At 41.3% G+C, this 14635-nt stretch overlaps 1 protein-coding gene across 1 annotated transcript; it reads right to left on the reverse strand.

Annotated features, from left to right (window-relative positions):
• Positions 1-281: 281 nt before the first annotated feature.
• On the reverse strand, positions 282-13148 carry TK2 (thymidine kinase 2). The gene is made up of 10 exons (XM_055000687.1): positions 12902-13148; positions 11543-11580; positions 10461-10535; positions 9443-9496; positions 9120-9209; positions 8117-8190; positions 5502-5590; positions 4547-4626; positions 3862-3942; positions 282-2242 (listed from the first exon to the last, which is right to left on the reverse strand). Exons 1-10 carry the CDS (start codon positions 13053-13055, stop codon positions 2144-2146), a joined length of 834 nt encoding a protein of 277 aa, XP_054856662.1. The 5' UTR covers positions 13056-13148; the 3' UTR covers positions 282-2143.
• Positions 13149-14635: the final 1487 nt, after the last annotated feature.

The following is a 14635-nucleotide window of genomic DNA, read 5'->3' on the forward strand; positions in this document are numbered from 1 at the left end:
CTTATCACACACTATAAAAACACATAAGAGACACCTGCAATGGAATGGCCAGTTTGAAAATTGGGATGCTGTTCCTGTGACTAAATTGGGCAGTTTTGTTTTGATTAAAAGAAGCAAGCAGGTGGATAATATGTTGGCTTGAAAATGGGCAATATTCTAGGAATGATGGAAATACACACTGTTAAAGCCACTGTAATTGTCCACAAACACACACCACTTTTTCCCATTTAAAAAAAAATCCCAGGTGACAGTTTACCTTCTTGACCATTGAGGAAAGCATCTAAAAGTGATACAAGCATTTATTTAGCTACAATTGCATAAGTTTAAAAACGGATGCATCCTTTTAAACAAAATGGAGAATCAGGGTATAAATGCAGCTCCTCTGAGCTATCAAAAAAATTAAGACATTTAGCAATACACTGTTAAAATAGCTGATCATAAAGGTTCTATGGAACACATCTTGGTTTTTATCCTTATCGTATTCTAGCTCAGGGTGGGTTAGAGTGTATTTGAATCAAACCTCAAGAACGCTCCTTTTGAGGATTCCTTTTTGGCAGCATCTCTTAAACTGAGCTCATGCAACTAAAGGAGAGTAATGATGTGTGATAACTTGGAAATCGTATCGTTCCAATGAGAATAAATTAAGCACAAGCTGTTTAAAAACGGCTTGGTTTAATCTGAGTATTTGTACTCAAGAGAGTGAGCCACTAGATGCTTCTATACAACAGCTGAAATTTAATAGAGTAGTGAGAAAAGGAATGTTAATATGCCTTCAGGATACTGTATCCTCTATTTTCTTCTTCACCATGACAAACTGCAGTCCCATTAAGTACCAGATAATTTCCACAAACACTGATAATGGTAAGTTACACGCTTAAGATCACCTGTTTGAGAACTGCTACACTTTAAGAAGCTGAACATTGTCTACCAGAAATATTCCTTCCTTTCAGTGCACCGTAATATGCATCACGTATATGTTTGGGACTAAAATTATTCACACTCACAGAGTGAAGTATATAGACATATTTTTAGTAAGTATTACACAACACCTGGGGAAAAGTACCCCCACTTACAAAGTTAAGAGAATCCCCTATTATAGCATTTGTGGGCGGGGATAGTCTTCTGGTCAGGTAAATGAGGGAGCTGTTGAAACGGCACATCTATTCTCCGAGTTTCGTATAATTTCTAAATATTTGGGTGGCGAGAGACTATTTTGAATAAAAACACAAAACTTGTTCATACAACAGCTGGTTTTCAGGGCTTTTTAAAAATAATTTATACTTTTAAATCTTTTTCTGGATTAAATATAAATAGGATTTGAATACACATGTATTTCAGAAATACCCTCTTAGAAAGCTGTCCATGAAATAGCAAAGTAAAATTACAGCAGCATATTAGGATAACTGAAGCCAACAGAGTATAGCCAAAGTTGAGTGCGAGGCGGGGGGACAAAGTCTTTAGTCTCTCATTCAAGATCAACACTATATATGAAAAGATCTGTTAAATATTGCATTCTACATAAACATTATTCAGAACAGAGCACAACAGACCTTTGACACGGACACCTCATTTCCCTCCCAACGAGTTACCCAACAGAGTGACAGATCTATTCTTTTAACTGCCTACAGTCCACAAACCAGTTTGGGACTGGGGACTGAGTGGAAGAACTGTCTGGAGTAGAAATGAGAAGGGAAGTGGCAGGAATATCTGCATAGCAAGCAAGCAGGCTTCATTTTCCCTTTGGAAATTTTTTACACAAGACCTCAGACTGCTCGGGATTGTTACCAGAGCAACACGAGGACTCAAGGTGGGGAGTTCTTCTGGCAGGGAAGGGAATTTCTGGGATCCAGGAGGACAGGTCCAGTTTCTTTTCTGATGCTAGGCTGCACTCTAAAGATGTATTCAAGGCCTTGCAGCCAAGCAGTGGGGCTTCTCAATTGTATTCCAGTGGCACCTCATTGCAAACCACTTTTGAAGCTCCTTCGAGTTTCAAAAACCTATCAAAAATACATACACAGAGAGACTGTGAGGAGGTGCTAAGGTAAGACCAGTCACACGTGCAGAGTTCAGCACAGAAGTCTTAAGTAACAGCTACAACCTTAGGACTTGTTTCTGCAAACAATACAATAAAGTGAACGTGTTTCTACAAGCACTGCTGCACGTCACAAGAGGTTAAGATTCGGTCCCGGTTTTCTTCATATTTCTCAATCATAGCCTGCATGTCTTGATTGGCCTGAAGTACCTTCAGAGGAAGAAACCAAACGTTAAAACAAGGCTTCTGTAAGTCGATCACAAAAAGCTGAAGAAGTTATATTTAAAAACACATGAGAGCCAGTGCTGAGTGCAGTGCTAGACGGAGGCCCAGGTTCAAACCCCCATGGTAGTTTATTGAATGACTTTGGGCCAGTCACACTCTCTCAGCCTAGCCTACATCACAGGGTTGCTGTGAAGGTAAAATGGAGAAGAGAATAATGTATGCTTCCCTGAGCTCCTTGGATAAAAATGTACTAAAATAAATAAATACAGTATCATTGAAGACATATCAAGAACTGCCTCCCAGACTAGCTCAGCTGGCAGTTACTCTGATGTACTACAAAACATAGGGACACAAGGTCCTGTGAAGCCCAAGACAAAAAAGTATAGGAAATATTTGATAATTTAATAGTGACTAGAAACATTAAAGTGCAAGTGCAAAAAGCTACAGTTCCAAATTTATGCTAACAAGTTTCCTATATACAATATTGTTACAGTACTAATATTTTTTACACAATGAAGTAAAAGAGCCCCAAATAGTTCTCCCGAACTTGTACAGCTTTCTCAGGTAGAGTACAAAATTCAATACAATGTTACATCTGGAACCAGTGCAGTTCATACAGTAGTCAGTCTTTATCAGTTCATTTGCAGTGTTCTTTCTTTCCTAGGCAGAAGCCTGTTGGAAAACCAGCTAGAGGGAAAGGTGCTCCAGGACAGTTGGCAATGGGAGCACCAGCCCTTGTATCAGCCCTTTGCAAACAAAGAAGAGAGAAGACCTGTGCCTGATATGATTCTTTATTGGCATAAAGAGCAGAAAGTGAATAAGTTTGGCTTATAAAGAAGCAGTAGCGAAATGGGATGTTACAAGGGCTGGTGCTCCCATTGCCAACTGTCCTGGAGCACCTTTCCCTCTAGCTGGTTTTCCAACAGGCTTCTGCCTAGGAAAGAAAGAACACTGCAAATGAACTGATAAAGACTGACTACTGTATGAACTGCATTGGTTCCAGATGTAACATTGTATTGAATTTTGTACTCTGAGAAAGTTGTACAAGTTTGGGAGAACTATTTGGGGCTCTTTTACTTCATTGTGTAAAAAATATTAGTACTGTAACAATATTGTATATAGGAAACTTGTTAGCATAAATTTGGAACTGTAGCTTTTTGCACTTGCACTTCAATGTTTCTAGTCACTATTAAATTATCAAATATTTCCTATACTTTTTTGTCTTGGGCTTCACAGGACCTTGTGTCCATGTGTTTTGTAGTTTGTCAGTGAAACCCATCCCTCTATTGGTAGTTCTAGTTACTCTGATGTGTCATGTACTGGAACACAAGCCTTCCAAACTTTGGAAGACTTAAATCCAAGTACTTAAACCCAAGCTGCACCATGGCTGAGATTTCCCCCTGTCATTTGCAAAGTCACCAGGGATGCAGTAAACAACCAATCTGTCTGTCTGGTTTGGGGAGGCTGGAATTAAACCTACCAAAGGAAGAAATGGGATCTGCTTTCTAAAAGCATTGCTAAAAGCCTCCTATTAGAGGCAAATTGAATGTTCTTTTCCCAGTGATTTTCTGAAGGGATTAAACACATCAAGAATATATACTTACGAGCACGGGAGAAGTAACTTTAAACAGTGTTTGTTTAATGAGCCACTCTTCATAGAGGTGATGAATAGCTTCCAAATATTGCTGTATCAGGGAGGAGAAAGAAAGTTGTTTTTAAAAGTCTGTCTATAGTGGACACAACAAGGAGCATTACAGAACTGTTTGATTAGCTCTTTCTGGAGAGCAGCTGCTATTCAAAACACAGGTAAATGCTCCCTTTGGTTAAACAGAGAACATTATCAAATGAAGTGCTGCTGGTGCCAGTCAGAAATCATCATGCACCATCCCCAAGGGCAACTACATACATTAAAGTATTCATACATTAACTGTACTAATTGTTTATTTACTGCCCCATCAAATGCTCAACAATCAAATCTTCAGTTTCATGAGTCACCAGTAAAAAGGGTGAATGCTTCTTCCCAAGGGGTGGCCAGTCTGTTACCCTCCTCCGTCCATCTCTGGGGAGTTTCTACAACTTCAAGGAGAAAGGGACAAGGCTGAAGTTGAAAAACTGCCACGGTGACTAATTTAGTTCCAGTTTTGCCCAGGAAATGCACACTTTTGCTAATGCTTCACACGGCTCTCTCTATATACTCTCCTTCCATCCTGGCCAACTTCCCAGATCATCAGCTTCTAAAACCAGTTACGAGATTCCATTCCAAACGATGTCCAAAGACTTCCAACTTACCACCGGAATGACCTTTTCCTCTTCTCTGCATCTCCGTTTCAGCCTCTCGTAACACGTCTCGGGAGAGGTCTGCAGATAAACTGCCATAAAAATAAAACATATTTAGCGTGATTTTTATTCTACACAGTCCTGGAAAGCTCAGAGACAAAGCGCGCTTATGGCTGTTTAGACACGCTCAGCCCGTCCAGGATCTCACATTCCAAAGATGCCAAAGACGGTGTCTCTTTTAGGAGCTAATAACATGTTATGGGCAAGCACATCTTAGGGAACCTTCGTGCAGTTTTAAGAAATAAAAGCAGCTTCAGCTGAAAACTGGAAATCGAGCAACTGGAGGGGCGTGTGATTTATACTTTCTTTGCCTGACCAGCTTCTCTGGTTTAAATCATTCTCCCCCAGCAAGAGTTGCACAGGAGTGGGAGGGCAAGGGGGAGAGAGTGCAGAAACAGTAAGCAGAGAACGGTTAAGCAGTTTTCCCAACCTGTTTCTGTTAAAATAAAAAAGCATAGCCCACATTTGCATACAATTCACTGCCTCAGGAGGTGGTGGCAGCTTCAAGCATAGACAGCTTCAAGAAGAGATTGGATAAACATATGGAGCAGAGGTCCATCAGTGGCTGTTAGCCACAAGGTATAGATGGAACACTCTGTCTAGGGCAGTGATGCTCTGTATTCTTGGTGTTGGGGGGGCAATCAGTGGGAGGGCTTCAAGTGTCCCTTCCCCACTGGAAGACCTCCTGATGACACCTGGTTTTTTGGCCACTGTGTGACACAGAGTGTTGGACTGGATGGGCCATTGGCTTGATCCAACATGGCTTCTCTTATGTTCTTAACATGTAACTAGCCCTTAAATACAAAACAAAACATGGTCATCGCTTACCAGCTCAAGGAACAGCTAATGATTTGGCTGTCAAGAAAGCTACCTATTTAAAAAGACTACCACAAGGTATACATTTTACCTATTAAATCCACTGAAACATCCAAGTTCTTAATGATCCATTCAAACCATTCTGTCAATACTACATAATCCACTTCGGGCATTTTCCCACTGTAACAAATAAGAAAAAAATTAGATAAAGTGCACGGTCATGCAACTTACTGAACTGAAGAGACTTTAAGAATGACTAGAGCATGGTTTCCAGTCCTGAAAAACACCAGGCTAACAAAATACTCTACATCCTACAATAGCCCTGCAAAGAAGATTAGCATATCAAGCACCAATCCATATGCAAAAGAACCTCCTCAGGATACAGTGAAGCCTCCCTCCATTAGCATTCCACACCCTGGGAAACTCTTACAGGATGACTCAGCCCAAACCTACCTTCCTGAATAGATATAAATTACCTGCCAACATCTTCTCCGCACTGTGACACTGAGAGATCTCTGTCTTTTGGTGCTACACCTCTGAAGATGCCAGTCACAGCTGCTGGCGAAACATCAGGAACTACAATGCCAAGACCACAGCTATACAACCCGGAAAATCCACAACAACCAACTTACTGAACTGTACCCATGTGTTTACCCTCTTCCCTCCAGAATCCACTCTATGACTTCTAACCAAATCCAACAAAGCCAAAACAAATTTCACAAGAGCTGGCTGACACCTGAAAGTTTTGTGTCATGTTGGCTGGCCCAAATCAAAAAGTATTACATGAATTTTGTTTTGGACTTTGCATGGGCCAACAGGGCTGGTTACAACTTTTTCTACCTCATTCTTAAAACACTTTCATTTGGAAGTTCTGCTGGCTTGAAAGAGCTTTTAAGTAGCTGAATGTAAAAGTTACTTAATGGTTCGTGTGCGTTAGTTCAATACAGAAATACATCATGACCTGCAACTGTGTGCACTAAGAAATTTAAAAAAAAGAAAAACGACATTTGGCATTCTGGAATATAGCATAGTAGTTAAGTGGTTGAGCTGCCGGTTCGACTCCCACTACTGCCATGAGCTCAGTAGGTGGCCTTGGGTAAGCCACTCCTCTCAGCCCCAGCTCCCCAGCTGTACTGCGGAGATAATAGTAACACTAACTTTGTTCACTGCTCTGAATGGGGCACTGAACTGTCTGGAAAAGCAGTATTTAAGTGCAGGTCTTATTATTATCTTCCAACTGATAAGGGCCAGCACCAACTCTTGTTCAAAAGTCTTAAACAGCAGCTGGTTGAAACGGAACATACAACGTTGGTGACTCTACAGCTCGCTGTATTGAATTCAACAAATCCAGCACATCAATTAATTCAGATCTACAATTAAACTAAGGGAGTAGGGCCCTAATTCTCAACTCAATCAATAGAAAAATACACAGGCTCTAAGATTTTCAGTGCTTGCAAGTAATATCTGATAAAAAAAGAGGAGGGAGGCAAAAACTGATGACTTAAGATCCAAACGAGAAAGCGATTTGAAAGCTATTCGATAGATCTTGTTTTCCATACAGACTGGAACAAATACCGAAGCTTTTCAGATCAATTCTTGCATGCTCAGATCTGCGTCTTTTGATAACCTAAAATGTAACATCACTCAAAATGACTGTGTTACACAGCTGCCACCTTGTGGCTTAACGAACAAATTGGGGTTTTTCCCCCTCTCTTCCAAAGGAGATAATAAATGCTCTGGTTCTGAGGATGGGGAGAAGAAATTGATCTCCAGAGAGGGGTATGCAGGCAATTATGCCATGAGATTGGCAACCACTTGATTATATGCAACAGACACAATACACATGCCATGTTTATGAACGTGGTAGATTTCAGGCTGCAACAGGACAATGTAGTTCCATCTACAAGTAACCTCATTTCAAAGACATTAACCTAAAGGAGCACCAATGATCAAATTGGGTTGGGTTTCACTACATTTGAATGCCGTGATTTATTTATTTAGACTATTTACAGGGGTCATTTCATAGAAAAAGAACTAGAGGAACTCATTAGCATAACTCATTAGCGTAACTCATTAGCATATGCACCGCCTCTTCCCCTCACCGGAAGTGTGTCATTAGTATAACTGATTTGCATATGCCACTCCCCCTGACAGCACCTATTCTGGCTGTTTTAGACCCAATCCTGGCCATTCAGGGACGAAATTGGGCCCAAAATGGAAAAAAGGGGCTGAAAAGGGGCCCAAAATGGTCAGGATCAGGCCACTGATGAGCAGGAGAGTGATCCACCACCCGTCAGAGGCCCAATTCGGGCCGTTTCGGTCCCAATCCAGGCCAAAACGGGCCTAAAATGGCTGAGAGTCAGGTGGACGGGTCCACCTGACATGTGACCTCTTTGGGGAACTGCTGGAACTGCGTTCCTGTGAGTTCCCCCGTCAAAATAAGCCCTGACTATTTATATGCCACTTCCTTCAGCAGCTGCTTGGGGCAGCTCCCCAAAAAAATCACTTGACCTGCATCAAAATTTTAATTAGTTGTGTGGGTTTCCTGCCAGTGCTTACAATCAGATACAATAAGTCAGATAAAATAGTATGTTAGTATTTTCTGAAGCAAAGTGCAGAATATACTGAAAATGAGTTTACAGAGCGCAATGTTTCACAATGTGAAAATGACCACAGCTGAGTCAGACAAGACCCCCAGTACTTCACCTTCGATACAGGTTTTCTACAAAGATGTACTTTGCGCTGTGAATTGATCTCTCCATCATTCTTATGGGAGAAGTCTGCAGATTAACAGACAAGAGATATTCAGTCATTTTACTTTTCTTTCAATCCACTGGAGGGAAAAGGCTTTTTGTGGAATCTTGTATGTCAAAGATGAGATAAGTTAACTTGTAATCGTTACAGTTGGGTGGTAAAAGGAAAGGAGAGGAAAAAGGGCTCCTAGCAACATGAAACAGGAAGCTGCTCTGGCAATAGATCAGACGTAAAAGCAAGAAGAAAGGAAATTGCGAGAACTCTCACATCCTGACTGGTTTACATATGCTAACTTGTCAGCTTCACTGTGCAAAATGAGAATTTGCATTGGTTCCACAGATCCAAATCTAGCAATTTTTGAAAAAAATTCTGGCTTCTCATGCAAATAGTTACTGCTACTTTATACACCTCCATCAATGTATACAGCACTCTGCAAAGAAGCATAAGCAAAACAGACAGGCACTATTCCCACACAACTTACAATCAGAATTTCAGGTGGGGAGGGGGAGGTGTCAAGAGTAATACAGGCCGAATATGACCAGATACAATTATATGAACTTAGGTTTACTCTTGTTTGGAATGTGAACTTTCTTGGGTGGTAACCCGAGAAAGGGCTTCCTCAGTCATGGCACCAGGGAGATTCGCCTATCCCCCTCTATTGTCTTCTGCCAGTGGGTGAAAACTTTTCCGTTTCGTTTGGCATACCCCCCCAAACCCCTCCCTCATTTGGCATCCCCCTCCTCCCTATTCTTGGTGTTGTGTGTGTTTCACTAAATTATTTTTATATTATTTTAAACATTGTTTTAAATTTAAATTGCTTAAAATATTGTTATAAATGTTTTATGGTTGACCACGTAGGGGACTTGATTTAAACGGAAAGAAATCATATAAATATTTTAAATAAATAAAATAAATAACCTTCAGTATGATAAGCAAAAAAAAACTTCCAACGCACCATTGGCCTTGTGTGCTGGTCCAACATGGTAAGCTGCACGTAAGTCTGTAATGTTATCCCCCACCGTGATGCGTCTTGGTACATTAAGCCCTGGAATCAAGAGAAACAGAGCAACGGTGATGGTTTTGCTCAGCTAGCACAGCCATTTAGATGGAACATAGACTTAGATGTAATGAAGGTTCTTTCCAACAGAGTAGACAACGCAACAGACTTCAGAGACAGCAAGAGGGGGTGGTTTTTGTGTGTTTAAAATCATCACAACCCACATGAGGTCAAAAAGCACAGCCTTCCATGATAGTTAGGGATTCATCCTTTTAACTTACCAGAGGGTTATGACCACGAATATTCCTCCATTTAGACACTGGTTCGGGCAACACCTGAGTTTTAAAATAAAAAGTAATTCAACACAACCGCTTTTTTCATCCAGACGCATTTTCAGTCTTTCTCGTTTCCTCATTCCTCTGAATGGTCCAAAGAAACATCCAGGAAAGACAAGATGTTAAACAAATTAAATACACCCCACTTGTGCTGACATAAGATGGGGAGGGCATAAGGTATGCTGTGGGTCCATTGGTGGACTACTGGCCAAGTTATGGCGGATAACTAAGCAACTGCTGGGATTCTTTCCAAGAAAGCTGGTCTAAGCGGACCTAATCCAGGAAACACTTTCATTTTCTGACAAGAGCACCTACTCAGGATCACAGCGCACAAAAACTATACCTTATCTCAGCATTTCTTGAACATTTAGAAATAGAGGCCTCTATATAAACTGGAGCCCCTTGGCATGCATCTCCTCATCTGACAAACACAGAGAATTCTCACATATCCTTCTTCCTAAAACCAGGGAGATACGAGATTAGGAAGGAAATGCTAAGATAGCTGCCTTCCATGTTCCATACCTCTCAGCATCTTCCATGATTTGCACTATAATTCCGGTAGGAGAGCCAATGAATTTCTTTTTTATTTTAAAACATCTGTATGCTACCTTTCCACCCAAATAGAGTCCCCAAGATGGAAAACATTAAAACACTGAAAAATTTAAAAGAACATTTTTTAAAGTGTTAAAACAATTCAGTAAAAATGCACATACACAAACACACAAAGAACTGGGAGGAACTGCAAAAAAACAGATTCGTATCATGGCTGCTCCTGGTCCGGTACGCTTAAGATTGTATCCGGACTGAGACTGAGTTCTTATTGAGGCATCAGGCCCACATCTGAGCTGTTCCACTTCATAGGTTTACCACCTCTGTGAAAACAAGGCCCAAGATCCACCAAAAGTAAAAATTCAAGGCACCTAAAAAATTTGGCGGCGTACAAAGAAGCTTCAAATCCAATCACCTCAATGTTAGAGTTTTTGGAAAAGTAGTCCAGGCATGTTGTTTTCCCACTTGCAATGTTCCCTTCAATGCAGATCTGTTGAAAGAAACATCAAGTTTTGAGAACTAAATGACAAATCGGTAAATTAAGCTAAAGTGACAGTTGACAAACCCTGTGGGGAGAAAGCAGTAAATGTAATTCCCCTCCATATGTGACCAACAGTACCAAAACAAAGATTTCCCACCCCTCAGGAATCTGTTTAGTTAGAAGCCATGGGGCAACAGAGGTCTTGGCCATGTTAATTTCTGATCAGACCCAGAGTGATTGGAATAAGAGATGCTACATGGAGCAAGGAGAATTATTTTCAATGGCCCTGAGGAGAGGGAATTATGGAACTGGAGGATTCAAAATGGCATAAGGAGGACAAGTGAATGTGTGCTCATGTTGGATTCTTGATGAATGTCAATATTTAGATCAATAACATTTGTATTTTATTGACAGTTTGAACAGCTGTGACGATAAAGAAAACTGAAAAACAAAGTGACTCTTCTATTGATACTTTCATATATATTTCAATGTGGAACTGTCACGTGTAACCAAAGATTTAGGATACATATGCTGCACAGAGACCACAAAGAAATATACATTTCCTTTTGTCTTGGTTAAAGTGAGTAACTATTACAGTTTCTTTGGTTTGTTAGGAATAGATGTGTTCTAGGTACTTTTGCTTTAGTTAAGCTTCCTACTATAAAAGTTATATAAATTATCTTAGTTAATAATTCTGAAATATTAGCAAGCATTGTTAAATTTTTCTAGAACTATCAGTTTGGTAAATTGTAAAAGCTTAAGTTAAGGGTACATTATACATACAAGTTTATTTAGTTCAACGGGGCATTTAATTCTCCCCCCCCCCTTCCTTTCTTAAAATTCTATTCTATTTTACAAATACTTTGTGGTAAAAATTCTGTGACCATGTCTCAAGCATTCAAGATCTCAAGAGGATCCTAATTACCTCACGTACAGGGTCTCCTTTGCACTCAATATGAACCTCATCTCCCATAAACTTTGCCTTTACTAGTGTGGAAAAAAAATCTCTTACTTACAACAGTCTTTTTCTTTCCTCCATTCACCAGGTGTTTGTCTTAAAAATAATAAAGAGAAAGTTACTTAAATGACGGAACGTCTCAGCTATGTCATTATTTTGATTTAGCAAATAAGTTTAAATTTTTATTTAACTCTCTTGCTATGCATCGTTTGCTTTATATTTTGCATTGCAGGGACAACCTATATATTATATACTTATAATCAATGTCACTTAGAAGAATTTTTCAGCTCAGAGGCCTACTTTTCATGGCATGGAGCATCATTTGGTAAATATCCCATGTCAAAGTCATTTCAATAAACAATGCAACAGGGCCCATAAATTCTAATTTGCAAAGATTTAAAACCAGCAGAAATCCAATACAGGAACTGCTTTAAAACAGATTAAAAAGGCAAGACATTTCTTTTCCTCCAGGCTGCTGGCACTCCTGCATAGCACCAATACTCCAGCCAGCTGCCCTACACAACTCGGATGTGGGTAGACAGAAGAGGCAGGATGTGGGAGAAGCAACAGTATGCACAATGCGATCAACATCAAGAGGAACAATGGTTCTCCATACTGTCTGCTTTCATACTGAGAAACAAACAGCATCGAATCTGCTAGTCAAGCAGATCGCACATTGCCAAACAGACAAAGGCATGGTACAATTATCATGCTATACAGAATGAAGCAATGGGTCAGGGGATGGGCCCAGATTATTCTACGTACCAGCGGCACCAGAAAGTGGGGCAAGACGATCACTAGTTTTTATACAGAACATATAATACATACAACCAATTGGGGGGAGGATGCAGATTGTGGGCAAATCGAGAACCAAAGATAAATATAATATTATTTATTATTATTTATGTTATTTATAGTCTGCCTTTCTCGTTGAGACTCAAGGCAGATTACACAAACTGTGAGTCAGTACAGTCAATTTCAGTCCTTTCAATAAACAATGTAACAGGGCACACAGATGCTAATTTGGAAAGATTTAAACTCAGCAGAAATCCAGTACAGGGGCTGCTTTAACACACATTGGAGAATGCACTTTCAATACACTTTATTTGATCGTGTTCAAGTGGCTTTTCCTGTTTCGCACAGGAAAATCCAGGCACAAAGGTTCCCGAAAGCGTGTGAAAGCAGCCAGAGTTGAAGAAATGCTGAAACGGAGCATAAGCAATCCTAAAACTGCCATATTAACATAGAAACCACCCAGAAGAATCACAATACTACAGTACAGCTGCAAAAACCAGATTTAGAACATCAAGGCACAACAGCCTCGAAGGGTTGCAACTGCCGTGCAATCTTGCACTGGGCGTGTGAACGGCCTGCCAAACTCGCGTTCCTGAGATGCGTTTCAGAAAGAAGCGACTACCAGACACGGAGGCAGCGGCGGCGGCGTCAGTCTGGAGGCGGCCAGGCTTGTCTGGAGGCGGAGGCGTTTGGGGGCGGATTTTCCAGCTACAAAACCCGAAAGCGGGCCGAGTCCCTCGAGGGAGCCGTAAGCAGAGGGGTCGTAGCATCCACATGGCCCATATCCGAACGCGGAGTTTGCAAAGAACGACGCTGCGTTGCAAAGGCCCAACGATGCTGCCTGCGCCGGCTGGCTTCCTTCCTGCTCTGCAAACGTTTTGCTTCCTGTTTGCAATCCGAGAGCCTCTGCCAGCCCGGAGAGAGCCTTAAAGGCGCAGGCTAACCCGCTAGAGAAGAATGCAAACCTGCTCGGCTTGCTAGGGTTGCCACCCTCCAGGTGGGGCCTGGAGATCTTTTAGCCTGACAACTGATCTCAAGACTATAGGGACAGTTTGCCCTGGAGAAAACGGCAGCTTTGGAGAGTAGGCTTTATACAGCCTTGTACTCTTGCCCATTTTATGGAGAGGACCGTTTTAAAATTATTTCTCCATTATTAGATAGGATTCCTGGTCATATAACTACAAATAAAGCAAAGCTTTGCTGGCTCTTAGCGGACAAAAAACACATGATCACTCACGGCAAGTAGCCAGATTTTGTACGTTAATTTTTAAACCGTGAAATGTATTTTAAGTTTTTAAAAACTGATGGGTTTTTTTTTACTGACAAGTGGTTTGGTAACATAATTTTTGTATATTGGTCTTGGTACTGTAATAAAAATGATGATGATGATATAGCATTATACTCCACCGAGGTCTCTCCTCTCCCCAGCTGTTATTTATAGTCCACCTTTCTCACTGAGACTCAAGGTGGATTACACAGTGCATTAGTACAGTCAATATCAAGGACATTTTTTGCCAGCCTCCAGGTGGTGTCTGGAGATCTCCCAGAGTTACAACTGATTTCCAGCCAACAGAGGTCGTTCGTCTGGAGAAAATGACTGCTTTGGCGGGTTAACTTTATGGTATTATACCCGCTTAAGGCCCTTTCCCTCTCTAAACCCTGCCTTCTCCAAGCTCCAACTCCCAGATCTCCAGGAATTTCCCAATCCGGAGCTGGCAACATTCGCTTACTCCCACGGAGCAAAGAGTTGTTTTTGCTTTGAATCTCTTCTGACACCCCATGTAACTTGAAAGGGAAGGTAGATTCTCGAGTTTGTAATGCCACAAGGAGCAATGCGCAAAGGGAAGAGGCACAAACGAAGAGAGACCAGCCCGATATCTGACAACGTGGACTGAGAAGGCTGCCAACTCTGGGCTGGGCAATTCCAGGAGCTTTGGGGTGGAGCCTGAGGAAAGCAGGGTTTGGGAGGGGAGGAACCTCAGCAGGTTATAATGCTATAGAGTCCACTCTCCAAAGCAGCCGTTTTCTTCAGGATTTGAGTCCAGCGGTATCTTAGAGACCAACAAGATTTTTAGTGTATACGCTTTTGAGAGTCAGAGCTCCCTTCTTCAGACCCTTCAGCTCTCCAAAGCTTATCCCCTGAAAATAGGGTTGTCACTATCTTGTGTTCTCTCAGGTGCCACTGGACCCCAATCCTGCTGTTCTACTGCAGACCAATATGGCTACCCACCTCAAACTATCCCTTTTTCTGGAGGGGAATTTATGTCTGTAGTCTGGAGTGATTCCGGGAGATCTCCAGCCACCACCTGGAGCTTCCTAAAACTACAAAGAACTCTGGAGGTAAGAATTATTCACA

The sequence above is a fragment of the Eublepharis macularius genome, chromosome 16, assembly GCF_028583425.1.
Source record: "Eublepharis macularius isolate TG4126 chromosome 16, MPM_Emac_v1.0, whole genome shotgun sequence".
Classification (NCBI taxonomy): Eukaryota; Metazoa; Chordata; class Lepidosauria; order Squamata; family Eublepharidae; genus Eublepharis; species Eublepharis macularius.